The 20,333-nt window shown below is 45.7% G+C and overlaps 1 protein-coding gene across 1 annotated transcript in view; it reads left to right on the top strand.

Annotated features, from left to right (window-relative positions):
- The first annotated feature begins 3,349 nt into the window (after positions 1-3,349).
- The window catches only part of LOC146796187 (uncharacterized), a 245,859-nt gene continuing 228,875 nt past the window's right edge, over positions 3,350-20,333 (top strand). The window contains exon 1 of the mRNA XM_085628613.1: positions 3,350-3,562. Within this exon, the coding sequence (XP_085484739.1) occupies positions 3,368-3,562 (195 nt within the window). The 5' untranslated portion in view covers positions 3,350-3,367. The remainder of the gene's footprint in view (positions 3,563-20,333) is intronic.

Here is a 20,333-nt window from a genome sequence, read left to right as displayed (position 1 = left end):
GATGTTTTTGATTGACCGTAGTGGGTGCCTGCTGTATAATAGATGATTGAGACAGTATTGTAGTCTGCATTGTGTTGAAGACCAGAATGAAAATGTTCCTTTTCGTTTGGGTTGGTTCTGTCACTTCAGGTTTGATGCTTACTGTGTGAAAAGTGGAGGAGGTAACAGAGAAGAAATGGATGTAAAGATGCACGGTGGAAGGCGTACCCTAAAGAATGGAAGCCAAAAGGAATCGGCCTATTGTTATCCAGATTTCTTAGTCAAATTGCCTACAATAGCTGTTGTTGTGCACAATAAGAACATTCATTACTTTTATGTTTCATATGTGCATAGGCTCAGAGACAATCTGCATTGGTATGACATTCCCACAATAATAACGTAACCTTTTGCACATGGGAGGAAAAACCAAATACTCTACAGATAGCAGAAATATTTCTGTATTATCAAGCACAATTGGCACCAAGAAAATGTGGCTCCTATTAAATGTCTGCCTCCAAGCTCCGCCTCTAGCCCCACCCACAATTGCCCCTCCTCCATTCACTGCTTAAATTAATGAGTACCTGCACTTTTTTTTCCCCATTAAAAGCACTGGTTGGGGGTAAGGGACAGGGCGAACGATCCTGGGAAGCAGACACGCCCTATCCATGAGAGAGAGGAGAGTGTTCATGACAGAGCGTGTCTCTCGAACCCGGACTTTCTCTGCGCACTTACATCTCTCCCGCAGCACTCTCTCCACTCCCAAGAGAACACAGTGCGCGCCACTCACACCTATCAGAACACACCTGATGCACCCTGGGACTGCCGGACTGTCTCTTATGGCCCTAAGGACTCCCGCCCCCCTCACCGGTATACCTGCCAAGTTACCCCGTGGCGGGTGGCACCGTCAACTGGGCATGGGTTTTTAGCTCACATCCCTGCACTCGCACGGATTTGTGAGCTCCATTTACGCTTTTCAAAATTAAGCTACAAGTTCCTGAAAACAGCTGGTGCGTGGTTCCTGGCCTGGCTGCATGTCGCACATGACTGGGGAACACCTGGACGATGTGCAAAATGCAAGCCCCCCTGAAATTCTCTCATGCCTCTCTTAGCAGTTTAAACAATTTCACGTCACACTGTTGTTATTTTTGCATAGCGCTTAAGCCACATTAATAGCGCGGTCCTGAGACATTTTCTTTTCTTCTTCCTCCGAGTTAATTCTTCCCCGTACTTAAGGTGTTTTCTTTCTTCTGTTTTCATGCTTCCCTTCCATATTTTCGTTCCTTTTCCTTTCACACAGCGCCGACTGGTTCAGCTGAAGGGTCCAGTGGGACCGGGGTGGTACGTTATTTCTCTGTTGTACATTATGCTCCCCTCACACTATATCCATTTACTTGCGGAGCACAGTGGGATTGTGACACGCCCATGGGAAGGTTGTGTTGCATCTGAAGGGCCACGAAGCTTCTAGCCGAATTATGGGCGCTAGTTTTCATCTATTTTCTACTCATTTTGCCTTTCCTATATATTAGTTTATCTCCCTTTCGCACTTCCTCTGTCACCCTTTTTTTTCTTCTTTCTCTGCTCCTCTGTTTATCTCTTTCCACTCTTCCTCTCACCATTTCCCCTTGTCTCTTGGCTGCTCTTTTTTTTATCTCTGTATCTAGTCTTCTGCCATCTCTCTGTTTCTGTCTAGCCATCACCCAGGAACTCATCCTCTATTTCTTTTCATCCCTCCTGTGGTCGCTCTCTTTGTAACACGCACTATCTGTTTCCCTCTCAATTTCACTCCTTCTTTCTCTCACTTCCTCTATCTCTCGCTCAAGCACACACACACACACACACACTTTCTTTCCAAATATCTCTGGCTAAACACTTATAAGGTCCCAGAGGCGAGACCTATTGGCTATGCCAATGCTTGTTTGAAGTTGGGTGCCAGTTTGGGATCCTTTCCAACACGCTTAGACTCATAATTTGTCTTTCCCTTGGTGGTTTCTTCCCTCCACGCTTATGTTCTTCCCTTCTTCTTCAAACTTCCCAAAGTTTTCTTTCTCACCCCCTTGGCGTCTCCTGGCAAGAGTGTACAAGCACCATCCCCTTTCTGAGGGGAGAAGGCCCGTGTGAGCCCCAGGAATGTTGGGGACTCATTCTGTTCCATTTTAGCCGGATGGTTTCGGTGCACAAAACGCCCCCCAAAAGTGCTTCCTTTCTTTGCAAGAAACATGAAGCGATCAATATGTGTGTGCGCGTAGTGTTCTATGTGACAAAGGTGAATAAAAATAACTTGATTTTAAGGTTGTCCCACAATGCAGTATGTTTCAAGCATCTTTAAATAGAGCTTCAACTGACAAGAATTGGAGAACTATCTGCACAGCTTAACATCCAGCGCAAATCTCCCTGGGTGAGCGCGCGCCAGAGGTGAGGTGAAGCGATTCATGGGTACGTACATACATCTCAGAAGGCACTAGGAATCTGCACTGAACAAAATGTCGATTCTGTGTGTGCACTTTTCGTGCTTCCGTTCCCAGGACATACGAGATGCCTCCCCACTCGCCCACCAGGTACCCATCACCACCAATGCTTGCTGGTAGGGTATTGAGAAACACCTTACCTGCACTCTGCCAGTCAAAAGATGCCCAGCATGTCCCGTTATACAGTTTGTACAAGAAAGAGAGCCTGTCAGCCAACCATGGGATACAGTGCAAGGTGGTGCATGGCCTACTAATGTCAACACTGGACGGTGGTTGGAAAAAAGAGAACCAAATTCATGACCGAAAGCATAAAAACTGAATTGCACAAAATATTTCCCCGTTAAAGGGATTCTAAAATACTATAATACAGATTCCAACGCTTCATTCATGCAAAGCCACATCTAGTTGATAATGGTGTTCATTGTTATTTTGGGAGAGACATCATGACGTCATGTTCACATTTGTGGCGCACAACTCTGCGGCAAGAGACTGCAATCTGCTAGGAAGCGTGCTCACACTCACGCTGCCAAACGTGGCGACGTTGCGTGCAAGGAAGCTAAAGACGTTAGCAACGCACAGACAGCAGCCAGGAAACATCTTTTTGTAATTTCAAATTTTCAATCGGCGCAAATTTAGATCGACTGAAACGCTGTCCCTGTTTGTGGAAAGGGGCCTGTAAAGGACACAACATAATCCAACGAGAATAATCCTCCGTCTCTGAGTGGCGAGCTCTTCCAATAGACTCCGAGGGCGGGCTTTGCTCCCAGATAATCAACATGCTGCAGTTTGCCCACTGAGCACACCGCTCAGACCACGCCCACCTTGAAAAGTCGAGTGTCCATTAACAGAAATCGAGACGCACAGCTATACCAGTAAATAAATAGTCTGTCCAGGACTTGGACTCTAGAATTCAGTCGCAGAAAATGAAAAGAATACTCGCCCCCATCTGGCTTACCTTTCTGGTGAGCTGGGTCCGCACAGATGAGGCTCGGATGCCGGTGGATGAAGTCACGATGACCCCCGTGGCAGCAACATCCTTGAATCGGTCGGTGGAGCTCTTCAACGAGGGCCATCGCTACCTCTACAACGTCTGGTCCCTCAAAATCGCAAACGAGACGGTAGGTATGGGAAGGGCGGCTTTTAGGGTGGTGCGACCGGTGCAGCCGCACCAGGCGCTGACTTCGGGAAGCGCTGTGTTCAGAATAAATAACACGGTTTTAAAAAGTACCTACTGCAGAGTTCCTTGTGCGTCCTGCAGTTTTCAAGCAACAATAAAACTTTCAAGGTAACTGGTGATCGATGTTCCTGCTGGAGAAAGATCGGAGTTTTACCTAGGTTCAACTCATTAGAAAGTAGCTCAGAGGGTTAATATGCCAGCTGCAAAGTACGTTTTGTATGCATATCACCGAACTTCATTTTATGTGGCTATCTCAGTAGGTTACTGCTTTTGTCATAGAGATTCTTTTCTTACATGAAGTTCATAAGTTACAAATCTACTGTAGCAGAGTGCACTATGAACTGTTATCAAAAAGCTGCTTGCAAACTGCATGGCATAGGCTAAAATATTTCCTCAAGGGCCGCAAAGTTTGATCTGTGATCTGATGAGGTGTGCATCGATGCCAGGGGAAGCAAAGCATTTACTTACTTTTATCAAACTTCAATTAACCTTTAAATTAAGGTTTCCTGTATATTTAACTTCTTTTTAATGTTAGTGCGGAGTTCGGTGAACAGCAGCCTAGGGGTCTGCATGTAAAGTTCAGGAGGGCCGTATGCGGCCCCCGGGCCATACTTTGAATATAAACACACAACCCTTGAGCACACGCTATGTGATACCACAAATTGCGCGGACAGTTAGTAAACAATGATTCTTCTTTCTTTAGCTTTTTTTTCTTCAGCCGCGGCTGCTGCAGGTAAGCGCAGTGAGGCGGCTCTGAAGGTTTTTGAGAGACAACCACGAGGGGAAATTAATTATTTATTTAATGTTCCCTTGTGGTCATCTCTTGAAATCTCTCCCCAGGTGGCCCCACCGCTCTTACCTGCAGCGGCTGCCTTCCTTTCTTCTCATGCCCAGCCAACACGTGTTTTGTTGTATAGGGATTCCCCCACGACATCTTCGGGGCTGTCTTCTGATGTAGTGTGTGTCAAATCTGTCCTAGTTAATACCAGTACTAATTTTGTAATAAGAAATCTATCTTCACTGTTCCCCGTTTCTGTGTCGTGTGATTGAATCCATCCCGTGCCTCCTGTCCCGTCACTCAATTCAGTGGGCCAGTTACCCCTTCCCCCGTTCCTCTGCACAGCCTTCATAACCTAAAGCGAGTACGCTTCCAAAGTCCTAGTGGTAACCTCACCGCCCATATTCAGTCTAGCGGAACCTTCTGTGAGGTGCCCAATAAAACAAATGAAATGCATCTGAGAGAGGGTCTATTACAGTGACTCAGAAAAAAAACACCACAGCTCTGGCATTTCAAGAGGGTCAGAACTCCAGGGGCCCCCCTCTTAGGATGACCAGAATTTTAAAGCCAACAAGCATTGGCATAGCCAATAGGTCTCGCTTTTGGGACCTTATAAGTATTAAGTTATGCAACTGTTGCATAGCTAAACACTTATAAGGTCCCAAAAGCGAGACCTATTGGCTATGCCAATGCTTGTTATATATAAATATTTACATACATATATATCTTTCTCAGTTTTGTGGGTTAAAGTTTCAGAGTTATTTTGTGAAATACTGAAATTGTCACCGTTTTCATTTCATCAGACATTAATTCTTCTCCGGTTTTAATATTCTGACTTCATCGGAAGGTTCATAATTTTAAAAGCGCAGTTCTGTTTCGAAAGCATAAAAGTTCTCATTGTTTTCAGAGAGGCGTGTGATATTTCAAAATCTAGAGCGAAGGATGTGGCATGTGAGTTATTAAGAGCTTTCCTCGTGGGTTGATTTATAACCTAATCAGACGGGAGCTTGCATCGTGATCTATGCTCGCTGAAGACATCTTTAATGACATCTGTCTCTCGCGCACCCGGAGGAAGAAACCACAGCCCATCTTCCAGTGACACCGAGGGCTGCCTCCTGCCCCGCTCTCGCCCCTCAGAGTGCTGAGAAGGGTGGAGGGCTCCTGCGTCCCTGGGGGCACGTGTCGCCATATGGTCCGTCTGGCTGCCCGGCGCACATCTGCTGCTGTCCCGGAGAGGAGGAAGTGAGGGGTGGAATGGGATCTGACATCTAGACAAGTGCACTTTGACTCTGCTAAGTGCATGGACATCACAGGCCCCCGGGGGGGAGAATCCATGCAAAAAGCACCGTGAAGTCAAAGGATTGGACCTGAGAGGCTTTCTGTCGCTGTATGACTTGAATCATTATTATTTTTATCTTTTTGTAGTTTTATATAGCGCGAACTCGACTCGAAGGTATTGGAGAGCTTTACATAAGCACCATTTACCTTACACAAGGAGACATGCTTCTGTGCGCGGCAGCATTCTTGCCTGTATGCAGGGGGTCGGGTCCTGCCCGTGCTCATCACCCACAGGTCTAACAAGTGCTCACCAGGCAGCAACGGCAGAACAGCGAAAGAAGGCACGCAAAGTGAAAGTAATCATTTCGCGGCCGCTTTGATGTTCTCAGTGGCCGCGCGGCTCACTGAGAACATCAAAGCGGCCGCGAAATGATCACGCAGGCTGCCAAATGGTGCGCGCGCCCGGCGCACATGCACTGTAGTTGGTGGCCTGAAAGCACTGGTTTGCACTTCCAGATCCCCCTTTTACAAAAGCTCTCGCGAGAGCAGCGCTAAAGCGCTGGCTCAGGCGAGACCTAAAAAACGGGACATTTCACAAAAATAGAAAAAGGAATACAATTGTACTTCAAGCAAATGCACAGAATGACAGCTTTCATCAGCAGAGAATTACAGAACAGGCAATAAGAACATACATTTTTAAACCCAGTAGCTTGCCTGTTGATTACATTGATTAATGTGAAACAACTACTAACTATCCCTGCTTTGTAAAACATAAAAACGCTCCTCCCGCAGTTTTCATTCGACCCTCTCTAAAGCCCGGTACTTAGCTAAATTTCCTGAAATCTGCCGGGATAGCTGGTGAAAAACCGGGACCGTCCTGGCAAATCCGGGACACCTGGTCACCCTACCCCCCCCCCCCCCCCCCCTGGCGCTGTGGACGGGCAGCAGCTGAGAACTTCTCATTGTGTCTGGAGCATGCCCCCCCCCAATATGTACTTTGCAGGGGTCCTACCTCAAGTTACGTTACGTCACTGGTTTATGGACAGGTGAGGAGCACTGGTGGTGATTGGTAGTGAGGGAATTAATCAAGATGGAGATGGAGATTTTTGGGAGGGGGCCAGCAAAGATTTTCTCACTAGGCGCCATCAGCGGTAAGGGGATTATTCCAGCCTTTGATTACCGAATCCTACTCCTCGGCTTATCAGGAATCTTAAGGGGACAGGTTTATACAGTAGCACAGAGACATTGATGTAGAGAGACGCAGCCCTATAAATGAAAAGGTAAAGAAGTATAAGCAGCCATAGGCAGAAGCAAAGGTGTAGAGAAACAAAGGTACGTAGTATGGGTGTACAGAAACAAGGGTACTGCAATGTTTAGGTATATAGGTATACACCAGAACATCGATACACATATAAATAGGTACAGAGACAAAAAAGGAATGCTCTGTAAAGTGTTCTTGCACCCTATGGGTAGGTTTGTGTATATAACACCCTTACATTAAAAAAATGACTCATTGAATGAACATTAGCTGCATAGGTGCACTGACAGCTCAAACTCCCCTTTTGAAACACAGTGGCTTTATTCTTTTTCCAACTCTGCCTACATTGTCACAAAATGTTTACTCTTTTCAGGCCATGACCAATCAGCGCGCAACTTTCTAAATCTTGCCATACCTACCAAGTAATAAATATGACGTTGTAACATAACCAGTGCTCATGTAAAGCGTTCCCAAACGTTTCTGTACTGCTTTAATTTGTACAGCCACTTTTATTTTTACAATTTGAAGCCCTCCTCACGGGAAAGTTTTGCCATACATATTTGTGTCCCTATGGTGCACAGTTGCTGTAACAAATAAAAACACAGTGGAATGGCTCCAGGGCGTGCTCTGCTTCAGCGCTGAAGTCAGTGACTGCCCCAGCCCTATCTAACACCATAGATTAGCTCCAGGGCGCGCTCTGCTTCGGCACTAAAGTCAGTAACTCTGCCCCAGACCTACCCTCTACTGGCTTTTCTCGCGCACTCTGCTGTTACTCAGCTGCCTGTTGTTGCGGGCAACTTTCAGAATCTTGCCGTACCTACCAAGTATGTCGTTGTAACATAACTGGTGTTCATGTAAAGCGTTCCCAAACGTTTATGTAGTGCTTTAATTTGTACACTTGCTTTTATTTTTACAATTTGAAGCCCTCCCCACAGGGAAGTTTTGCCATGCATTTTTGTGTCCCTCTGGTGCTATACAGTGGTGCTGTACAGTGGTGCTGTACAGTGGTACTGTAGAGTGGTGGTATAGAGTGGTTCTGTAAAATGGTGCTATAAAGTGGTGCTGTAGAGCGGTGCTGCAGACTGGTGCTATACAGTGGTACTATACAGAGGTGCTGTAGAGTTGTGGTTTAGATTGGTGCTGTAAAGTGGTACTGTAGAGTAGTGCTGTAGAGTGGTGCAGTAAAGTGGTGCTGTAGAGTGGTGCTGTAGAGTGATGCTGTGGAGTGGTGCTGTAGAATGGTGCCGAATAATGGTGCTATAGAGTGGTACTGTAAAATGGTGCTATAGAGTAGTGCTGTAGAGTGGTGCTGTAGAGTGGTGCTGTTGACTGGTGCTCTAAAGTGGTGCTGTAGAGTAGTGCTGTAGAGTGGTGCTGTAGAGTGGTGCTGTTCAGTGGTGCTATAAAGTGGTGCTGTAGAGTAGTGCTGTAGAGTGGTACTGTAGAGTAGTGCTGTAGATTGGTGCTCTAGAGTGGTGTTGTAAAATGGCGCTGTAGAGTGGTGTTGTGGAGTAGTACTAGAGTGGTGTCGTGGTGTGGTGGAGTGGTGCTGTGGAGTGGTGCTGTGGAGTGGTGCTGTGGAGTGGTGCTGTGGAGTGGTGCTGTGGAGTGGTGCTGTGGAGTGGTGCTGTGGAGTGGTGCTGTGGAGTGGTGCTGTGGAGTGGTGCTGTGGAGTGGTGCTGTGGAGTGGTGCTGTGGAGTGGTGCTGTGGAGTGGTGCTGTGGAGTGGTGCTGTAGAGTGGTGCTGTAGAGTGGTGCTATAGAATGGTGCTTTATAATGGTGCTATAGAGTGGTGCTTTATAATGGTGCTCTAGAGTGGTGCTCTAGAGTGGTGCTGTAGAGTAGTGCTGTAGAGTAGTACCGTAGAGTGGTGCTGTTGAGTGGTGCTCTACAGTAATGCTGTAGAGTAGTGCTGTAGATTGGTGCTGTAGAGTTGTGCTGTAAAATGGTGCCGTAGAGTGGTGTTGTGGCGTAGTACTGTGGAGTGGTACTGTAGAGTGGTGCTGTACAGTGGTGCTGTAGAGTGGTGCTGCACAGTGGTGTCATAGAGTGGTGCTGTGAAATGGTGCTATAAAGTGGTGCTGTGGAGCGGTGCTCTAGAGTGGTGCTGTAGAGTGGTGGTGTAAAGTGCTGCTGTACAGTGGTGCTGTAGAGTGGTGCTGTGGGGTGGTACAGTAGTGCTGTATATTGGTGCTGTAAGTGGTGCTGTAAAGTGGTACTGTAGAGCTGTGTTGTGGAGTAGTACTGTAGAGTGGTGCTGTATAGTTGTGTTGTGGAGTGGTACTGTGCAGTGGTGCTATAAAGTGGTGCTGTAGAGTGGTATTGTGGAGTGGTACTGTAGAATGGTGCTGCACAGTGGTGCTATAGAGTGATACTGTAGAGTGGTGCTGTAGAGTGGTGCTTTAGATTGATGCTGTTAAGTGGTACTGTAGAGTAGGGCTGTAAGTGGTCCTATAGAGTAACTGTAGAGTGGTGCTATATAGCTCTTCAACACAACTTAAAAACATTACAAAAGCCAATCGCAAGGCGAGACCTATTGGCTATGCCAATGCTTGTTTGAGTCTATGCAAGGTGATGCAATATTTAAAAGTAAATAAAGGGCCTTTGTCAGTAAAACATAAACATGTTCTTAATCAAGAATGAAGTTACTACTACACCAAATATAAGCTGCCATTATGTTCAATAAGTTTCTATTAAATATACCCTAATTTCCATTTAATTAGCAATATATTTTCATTGAATCCCTAAAGTCATTTCAAATGTATTCTTCCAATGACTGCTAGAGAGAGCATATTTATTTTTAAGGACGTTTTAGGGAATGGGGTCAATGTACGTCGGTGTACATTTTACCTAGTACTGTTGTTTTTAGATCTCACCTGGCAGAGTTTTTAGCTGTCTGTTTTCAAAACACCTGATTTGGACAATACCAAAAATGTACAGTAGGCTTAGAGCCCACTTCTGACTTTCCATTGGATCCCTTTATTGTCACTCTCATTTGCTTGTTTCCGATTGATTTGCTTGCTTTCATTTTCTTGTATTTGTCCCTACCACAGTGTACTGCTTCTTCAATATTTTTTTGATTAACTATTATTTCACTACTCATATTTAGGAAACGACTTTTTTCTTTTTCATTAAGAACTTCATAAGAGTGCATGTGCTTTGTGCTTTCTCTTGTGTGCTGCTTACCCTCTCACATGGCTGTCCCCCATCGTGTCCTCTTCTCTCCCCTCACCAGCTTCGCTGTTGCTCTCCTGCCTATCTCAGACCTTGAAATGTATGTTTTGATATAACAACACTTTTTAAGGGCCCAGCAGCCACATGCTGCTGGGTCACTCTGCATTCCAAAAAGTGCTTTTGCCCACTTCCACAGTTACATCGCCCCTACACACTTTTTGCTTGTCCCACTCCCGCCTTCAGTCCACTCCTCACTCGTTCATTGTTTGCTCCCTTACTCATTGCAGCTATTTAGATATTTCTTTCTAATTTAAACTTTTTGGGAGTTCCTGTCAGCTGCCATTTTCTGCCCAGGCAGGCCAGTGCCCTAGAACTTCTTTCTCGCAAATAAAATATATATATTTTTTATTTACCGATCTACAGGTCATCCACCATTTTAGAATGGTAAATAAGGAAAAAGAAAATGGGACTCGCATCAGTCCATAGGCCCGCGTATGCATGGTCACACATGCACACGCATAACTTATCATGTATGGATGCCTAGGGAATGACTAGCTGCATCACTGCACCTTTTTTTTTTTTGTTTTTTTGCTGATACTTTACAGTTTTGGGAAATCCACTAGTTCAAGAAAGCGAGACCTATTGGCTTTGCCAATGTTCGTTTATTTAGGGCAATGGGAGATATTTGGGCAGTTGGGGGTGAAAGAAGGCTGGGGAGAGTTGACTGGCAGCGGGTGGTGTAGGTGATGGATGTGGACTGAAAACTGCAAAATGTCAGTCCTTCCTTGCTGTCACTGGCAGTACGATGCTTGTGCTGCAAATGCTGCATCATCACATGTGGTGTGGTAAATAATTTCCCCATTGATTTTTCCCACTGTACTGCCTGGCACTGTTTACCCTTCTAAGAACTGTCTGTGTGCCGATCAAAACAGCAAAGCTTGCCCATGAATCTCTCCTTTACAGACACTGCCCCTTACGTAAGACAGTCTCCCTATCAAAGCAGACATTCGGAAAAACAAAGACGTTCTGGGAATGTCCTGTCCGTGTTTGTTCTAGGAACGTCCTGGCCATGTTCGGAGGTCATAAAACAACTGTGAAGAAGATGAGAGATTGCCTTTTTGTTCCTTTTGGCTTATCTCTGGCAGCCTGCGTCCCCACTGACAAAGCACGCAGGGCCCAACAGGCTGTACAGGGCATCAGGGATTTCCCCGAAAGGCTGGGGGTCGGTTTTGAAGCAGTATTGAAATATCAGCTCCCGGTAACAAAAGAAGCAAGCAGTTGATAGACAGACAGAGGGACAAAGGTAGAGATGGATAACCACATGAATGCATAATTGGTGCTGGTTCAGCCAATGAGTATCCCATTTCCAGTCAAAGCCAGTCAAGTCAGCAGCAGAGCATGGATCCCCCTTCTATCCTTGGCCTCTCTGCTGGGTGATAACGGATTTCAATTTTCAGCCTATCCATTTCTCGTTTTTGTTACATTGAATGCAGTGAATACCTCTATGAAACAATCATTGGCCTCTTTGGTACAATCATATATGTATCTCTGCCATTCAGCATCTCCCTTTTACTATGACTAGCACATGTCAGATCGCCCATGTACTTTTGACAACCACCTATAACAAGTCCTGGGCCTTCATTTTCCAATTCACCACCATGTTAAGTAGAAAGCCAGGACTGGAAACATGTTATCTCTGTCTATCTAGCCAACTTAGCTGCTTGCATCACCTGTATCTAATTCAAATGTATACACCAAATAAACATTTGATATTTCTGCATACAGTACACATATTTGAATTGTGCTTTAGTTTGCCCGAATCCGGCAGTCTATGTTTACTCTAATATAGACTTGAAGGTCGCTTTGTAATAAATACCTGTGGAGGAATAACGAGGAGCTGCTGGTGGTTAAAACGAGTGACTTGTTAAGTCGGTCACTACAGAGTGGGATCAGAATATTGGAGTCAGAATATTAGCCGGCATAAATATTGTGTCCTAAATATCATTTACAAAAATATGGCTCAATTGGGGTTAATGCAAGAAAATCTGCACACGGTGGTACAGTATTTTTATAAACGGTATTTATGGAAAAATATTTGTTAGACAATATTTCTGACTACAATAGCCCAGCATTGTTACACCCCATTCGGAGAAGGGGGCAAGGTTAAGGTTGGCACCTTTACCAGAGAAAAATACCAGAATCTGTTCACGTTTTAATATTCTGCAAAGGCACTCACGTGAAGCCTTTGATATTTGTTTTGAATTAAATGAAATGAAAATAAATTTAATAAAGTGCTCAAATGCTCTAGTGCGTCTTGGCGCTGGTAGCATAGCAGAACATGTTTATGGCCATAAAGGCAGAGGCTAAAGATTAAAAAGCCAGGTCTTAAGGTTCCTCATAAAGATTAACAGGGAAGAGCTGGTCTTTAAGTTGAGGGGTAGAGCATTCCATCATTTGGTTGTACCATAAATGAAGCTTCTACCCCCCCCCCCCCAACAATCTTCTAACCTTAGGCACTGTAAGGTTGACTGCTGAGGATGATCTAAGTGTTCTAGCAGTAGTATATCTAGTTAGTTTATCTGTAAAACAATCAGGGCCATCTCCATGTAGGGTCTTATAGGCGATGCACAGTGCCTTAAAGTCTATCCTCTTATTTACTGGCAGCCAGTGAAGCTCCACTAGAGTTTTTTCTGTGTCATTTCTGATTTTTTTTTTACTTTAATTACCCATCTGGAGCCATTAGGACAGCTATAGACCACATTTTAAAGTGTTTTCTTCTAACAATTACTGTTTAAAGTATGTACTGATTAGGAGAAAAATACCGGCTTTAGGTGATTTTTGTAATGTTTGTATTGGCCAGAACATTAAAATATCGGTTCTGCCGGTATAAAACTGGCCAGATGGCAACCCTAGCAAAAACCAAAGGAAATGATGGACAGAGTGATAAACATTGCAAGCACTCACCACCAGTCAACTGATCTGGGTTTAATCCATCACCGTTCTTTAGCCCACTCTGCCACCCCAGTTCAGACATGGCCATATGCAAATCAGTCTGACCCTGTGCCTCATGGGAACAGTCCAGCCCAAACTGCCAAGCCATGTCTTCCCTGGACCGGAAACAAGCTTCCTAGGACCGGTTTCTGGCGTTTCAGCCGTCTTCAGCCAGGCTTGCTTGAATCCAGTGGCAAAGTGAGCAAGGGACTCACGTCTGAGCATACCCTGCCAACTTATGGCAAAAAAGCAAAAACCAAAGGAAATGATGGACGGAGTGTTGAACATTGCAAGCACTCACCCCCAGTCAACTGATCTGGGTTTAATCCATCACCGTTCTTTAGCCCACTCTGCCACCCCAGTTCAGACATGGCCATATGCAAATCAGTATGACCCTGTGGCAGTTCGGGCTGGACTGTTCCCATGAGGCACAGGGTCAGACTGATTTGCATATGGCCATGTCTGAACTGGGGTGGCAGAGTGGGCTAAAGAACGGTGATGGATTAAACCCAGATCTCTTGACTGGGTGTGAGTGTTTGATTGGTTCTGATGCTCCGTCCATCACCACCCCCTTTTGTACCGCTTTGTTCGCCATAAGTTAGCAGGGTATGCTCAGACGTTGAGTCCCTTGCTCACTTTGCCACTGGATTCAAACAAGCCTGGCTGAAGACGGCTGAAATGCCAGAAACCGGTCCTAGGAAGCTTGTTTCCGGTCCAGGGAAGACATGGCTTGGCAGTTCGGGCTGGACTGTTCCCATGAGGCACAGGGTCAGACTGATTTGCATATGGCCATGTCTGAACTGGGGTGGCAGAGTGGGCTAAAGAACGGTGATGGATTAAACCCAGATCTCTTGACTGGGTGTGAGTGTTTGATTGGTTCTGATGCTCCGTCCATTACCACCCCCTTTTGTACCGCTTTGTTCGCCATAAGTTGGCAGGGTATGCTCAGACTTTGAGTCCCTTGCTCACTTTGCCACTGGATTCAAACAAGCTTGGCTGAAGATGGCTGAAATGCCAGAAACTGGTCCTAGGAAGCTTGTTTCCGGTCCAGGGAAGGCATGGTTTGGCAGTTCGGGCTGAACTGTTCCCATGAGGCACAGGGTCAGACTGATTTGCATATGGCCATGTCTGAACTGGGGTGGCAGAGTGGGCTAAAGAACGGTGATGGATTAAACCCAGATCTCTTGACTGGGTGTGAGTGTTTGATTGGTTCTGATGCTCCGTCCATCACCACCCCCTTTTGCACCATATGCAAATCAGTCTGACCCTGTGGCAGTTCGGGCTGGACTGTTCCCATGAGGCACAGGGTCAGACTGATTTGCATATGGCCATGTCTGAACTGGGGTGGCAGAGTGGGCTAAAGAACGGTGATGGATTAAACCCAGATCAGTTGACTGGGGGTGAGTGCTTGCAATGTTCAACACTCCGTCCATCATTTCCTTTGGTTTTGCTTTGTTCGCCATAAGTTGGCAGGGTATGCTCAGACGTGAGTCCCTTGCTCACTTTGCCACTGGATTCAAGCAAGCCTGGCTGAAGACGGCTGAAATGCCAGAAACCGGTCCTAGGAAGCTTGTTTCCGGTCCAGGGAAGACATGGCTTGGCAGTTCGGGCTGGACTGTTCCCATGAGGCACAGGGTCAGACTGATTTGCATATGGCCATGTCTGAACTGGGGTGGCAGAGTGGGCTAAAGAACGGTGATGGATTAAACCCAGATCAGTTGACTGGGGGTGAGTGCTTGCAATGTTCAACACTCTGTCCATCATTTCCTTTGGTTTTGCTCAGATGGCAACCCTAGCCACAAGGCAAGCAGGGTCCACTGGGACTGAGCCGTGAGGGGCGACTGGGGGACTACTGGGACTCATGTACTGGGGAAAGTCCAACTATGGCTCTGCAAACTGGGCCAAGTACAACCCCTTCATCACTTGAATCCCTTATAGCGATGGAGAGCAGTCACACGCTTCTCAAAGAGGTAGTATGGGGCTGATTCAAACAATGCAATAACAGATTGTCCAACCCAAAACTTGACTTTGTTAAAGAAAGTACATTAATACACAAAAATTTTAAATACTAGACAACAAATACAAAAACTTCACTGTTGTGAGGTACCTAAATTTGGGGGCCAATATCCTCTTCCTTGCATCTATCTCCATCTCCAAGGTTCCAGTTCTGTCTTGGCAGATATCAAACACAAGGTGCTGTCTCTTTCCAAGTTTGTACACTCAGTTTACTTAGCAGTCTCTATGTGTTACTCTCTTATCACAGTGGAGTCTGTCCATTCCTCCTGCACGGATGGATACGAACCGCAGAACACATCTGGCCCACTCCCTCTTCGGGGAGGAAATGTGATGGCTGAATAAAACAGCAAAGAAGTATACTAAAAAGTGGTCGGTGGAATGCTTTAATTAATCTCAGCCACTAGTAATTACTAGGGGCTGCATCCCACTCCATTATTATTTTGCACACCATGCCACCTCAGTTTGGACCCAAGCATATGTAAATCAGTATTGACTCTGCTCCTATAAGAACAGTCCATCTGAACTGCTAGGCCAGGTCCTCCCTAACCTGGAACTTAAGTAACCAAAGGCCAGTTTCACCCTGAATTGGGCACTTCAGTCGGGTCTAGCTTCATTCCAGTGGCACAGTGAGCACGGGATGCACCTCTGGGCACATCCATTGTACCTAGGGCGTTGCACTGAAGTAAACCAATAAAGTGATGGTTGGAAAGCTTGAATCAATCTCAGTCTCTGGTAATTATTTTGACTGAATACCAGTCCATTGTTATTTTGCACACCATGCCACCTTAGTTTGAGCCCCGCCATATGCAAATCCGTCTTTACTCTGCTCCAATAGGAACAGTCCAGCCCGAACCGCCAGCCCAGCATAAGATGTATAATTCTGTGCAGAAATGCTTTGCCCAGTCAGCATTTTTTAACGAACAACAGATTGCTAATTCCTTAGCTCCATCCAATGGTTATTGCCATATCCTTTAAGTGACACGCTTTAGGTCATTCACACAATGTGCCCATGCTACCAATGTGCCATTTGCTTCTTTCCAGCCTGCTGGTCCTCCTGAGTGCGATACATATTGCTGACATATCTGTTGCTCCATATAATTCTATACAATATGTCCAGCCACCCTCATTTCTGCAATTAACCCTCCTTCCTATATACTTTTAGCAGCCATCACTGGAAACAACCATGACCATACCTGCAGCGGTTTCTTTATACTTATGGTTCTATATGAAAGTCCTGAATAAGGGGACTTCTTGAATCTTCCACGAGAATACACCCGAGGACACTGTTCCTCACATTCCCCGGACCTGTAAATTGAGGGTTGTATTACAGAATATTGACTACAGGAATATCCACAGACAGAAATATTGCTAAAAAAGAAAAATCTCATAAATGTCATCTTCTACTTAAACAAGAAAAAGACAAATATCTTCTACCAAAATATCACTGTAAAATATATTTCATATACCCAAATATCTACCACATAAATAAAGAAATACAAAATATTGTGATCACATTAAACATATCGAACACTAACCAAATATCCAAAATAACAATATCAGCAGCCAAGATATTGTTAGAAATCAATAAAGAAACTATATTTAAATGTCCATTAAACTACAATTTTAAAATGCAGTGAACTACTAAATAACACCTGAAAAATATTAATTAATTTATTTAACAAATAAACAGAAAATAGAATAGTTCTAAATCTTATATAAAATATATGAAACTATAATTAAATGAAATCAAAAAATAACATTAAACCAGCATTTATTATAGTAGCGCGGCCAGCTGCCCATGCAGCAAGAGGCTAGTTACTGAGCTCCTGGCTTTGGCCCCCTAAATACCCTGTTACATTTATTTCATCAGGAAGCCTGAGCTCCCTGGCCACAGCTGAGAGAACTCACAGGTACTTCCCGGCAACCCAGCTTTTGAGCGAGTGGGCTGGATTGCAGAGGCGAGACTGCGACACACTGGTAGGAGGGTCGCTCTAGAGTATGGAGAGAACTGCCACAGACGCCGGATGACATATGGGACTTCCCCTAACACTGCTGGCCACAATATCATGATGAAATGGGAAGCAAGAAGGTCATTGAGGCCCCCTTGCAGACTGAGGACTTTCCCCGAATGGCCTGAGTGGAGCAATATAAGAGACTATGAGACCTCCACTGGCCCCCTGAGGGGGTTCCTCTGGCATTTGACAACTGGAGGAAATAAACTTAATTGGGAAGACAGTACTGGTCCGGTGGAGCAAGCATGCACAGGAGAAATACTGCAGTGCTGGCTACATCGGACCTGGTATAAACTGTGTGACCCCTGTTCAGCAATCATAATGGTGAATGCAGCGGCAACCAAAGTGTTATTAGAGTTGTGGGGCGGGACGTCATGTGCTCTGCCTTCTCCCTGACATCTACCACTATTGGTAAAACTTGACATCTCTGGGGCTCAGCAGTCCAGAGTAGGACCGGGAATGGAACCGAACAGAGCTGAAGGAACTACACCAGAGACCAGGGAGATTCCGGAGCTCCTTCAGTTACTCTTGAACAAAGTGCTGGCAGATATCGCAGCCTCGAGGGAAGCCCTTGAAACAAAGATAGACTGATTGGCTTTGGAGTTGGGTATCGTCAGGGCAGACCACTTGCCGACAAGGTGCAAGAAAACAAAATACCCTTGCCACACTGAGACCTGAATCCAAGACAATCCAACTACACCTGCAAACACTCTCTGAGAGGATCACAGTCCCTGAATGAATAATGGAAGATGCTGAAGGGAGAACTCGCCGGAATAACTCGACTCAATTCTCGACACTTCTCAATCCGGATTTCGCTGCACCCACAGCACTGAGATCACCCTCGTAGCCACCACGTACGACATCCGCACTCTCCTCCACCAAGGCCACATGGCAGCCCTCATCCTACTGGACCTCTCAGCAGCCTTCGACACCGTCTCCCACCGCACACTAGCCGTCAGACTCCACGACACTGGCATACAGGAAACTGCCCTAGACTGGATCCGTTCCTTCCTTGCCAGCTGAACTGAAAGAATCAGACTCCCACCCTTCCTCTCCAAACCCACAGAGATCCGATGCGGAGTATCCCAAGGATCCTTCCTTAGCACCACGCTCTTCAGCATCTACATGGCCCCACTCGCAACCATCGTCAGAAAACACAGACTCAGAATAGTATCCTATGTCGATGACACCCAGCTCATCCTCTGCCTCACCAAGGAACCGGACATCACCAGACACAGTCTCCAGGAAGAAATGAAGGACGTTGCATCCTGGATGAGCAGCAGCTGCCTGAAGCTCAACTCAAAGAAAACAGAAGATCTCGTCCTCAGATCCACCCCCTTTGCGTGGGATGACACCTGGTGTCCCCCCACCCTCGGCAAACCTCCCACGCCCACAGGCCACGCCTGCAAGCTCAGCATCATACTCAACTCTTCTCTCACCATGAACTGGCAGATCAACGCCATATCTTCCATGTGCTTCAACACCCTCTGCATGATCCGCAAGACCTTCAAATGGATCCCCCCGATTCCAGAAAGACCATCAACCACACACTCATAACCAGCAGACTGGACTACGGGAATGCCCTCTATGCTGGAATCAACACATCGCTACTCCACAAACTCCAGACCTTCCAGAACGTCGCAGCCAAACTCGTCCTCAGCATCCCATGACAAGACCACATCACCCAGCACCTTGTGGTAAATATTTCTCCTTTACCGGGACTGAATTTGATACAGGAACATTATAAAATAGCTCAGTAAAATGAGAGGCAGAATCCGTGATATTAGAGTTTCGGAATGGGCTTTATTCCAATAAGCGATTATAATCGGATGCTTCAAGTTCCATCACCACGGGGGTTCAGGAAGTGAAGTACATACTTTATTGACAAGCAGTAACTTTTATAATACATACATTATAATGAAGTGAATACAGTAGGCGTAACAATTGATAAGGACATTGACGTCTGGTTTGCGTAACCGAAAATGGGTGTAATAATGAGTAAAAAGGAACATGATTGGCTATGATGTAATACATAGGTGGATCTATAAGATAATATTTGGCATAGATGCGCGCGCAGCAGTCTGACGTGTAATTGACGTGTAACTAGGGGGTGACGGGGACTTGACATTTAGCTCTATATGTGGAGACAAGAAGTCTGGGGGGTCAAGTCAACCTAATCCCAAATCATATCTAACATCCTATGTTTAAAGAACTATGTTATCCACATAAGAAGGACTCTCGGACAGAATCTATTCTATACTGACTGTGCGTGCGTGTACAAGCGTCTAGGTGTCTACACTGAATGCGAGGGGGTAGGAATATTCCATGGTAACAGGGCTATGATTTACTTGCATGAGGACAGAGAAGATGGGCCTTTTTGCTTGGTAACTGGAAGAATGTTTACTTAAGCTACTAGGCAGGAATGCGTCGGCTGAGGGGGAAGCAGATAATTCGAAGGTGAAATACAGTTCTTGGCAGAGAATAGGCTGATGTCAGGCTTCGTGAGCCGCGCAGAGAATGAGACAGAGTTCATGGTCACAGATGCAGGCTCGAACTGGAGCTTTCAGAGGCAGAAGGCAAGAGGAGTTTGATGACAGAATCAGGGCCTACTTGCCTGGACTGTAAAATGGCATAAGTGAACCATATAAAGCCGGTGGCCTTTCATATTTAGGAATGGAATATCCAGCCCATTCATGGCGGATCTGACAGAGGACATGTTGACGGTGGACGCACATGTGTTTGCGTCATCAAAACTGGAACTGGAGGGAACATACATGTACTTGCGACATGCACATAGAACCGTTGGGGTCCAAGATAGGGGACATAACTGACCAGGAAAATCCACATTTCCACATTCCCTCCTTGTCCCCTTCTTGCCCTTCAAGAGATATCAATCTTCATCAGTCCATTGATCTGTTCATATAGCATCATTTGTTCTTCTGTCTTCTTCCGGGATCTTGAATGAAAATCTTGATGTGGAATGCACGATGTGGCACACAGACCACAAATTGCTGGTCCACATTGTAGACATAGACAGCAACTGAATAGTATGAAAAGGCCAATACCTAGGAAGGATAAAACTCTCCATCCCCAGGCTGATACCGCATTCCAAAACCAACTGGACCAAGTCCAAGTGCCTGGGTTCTGGTGTATCTGGCTTACAATCTTATGAAGGCGAGTGATGGCTTTATATACAGATGGCGA

Source organism: Triturus cristatus, chromosome 10, assembly GCF_964204655.1.
Source record: "Triturus cristatus chromosome 10, aTriCri1.1, whole genome shotgun sequence".
Classification (NCBI taxonomy): Eukaryota; Metazoa; Chordata; class Amphibia; order Caudata; family Salamandridae; genus Triturus; species Triturus cristatus.
Note: the sequence above shows the minus strand (reverse complement) of the source record. Positions and strands in the feature narration are given on the sequence as shown.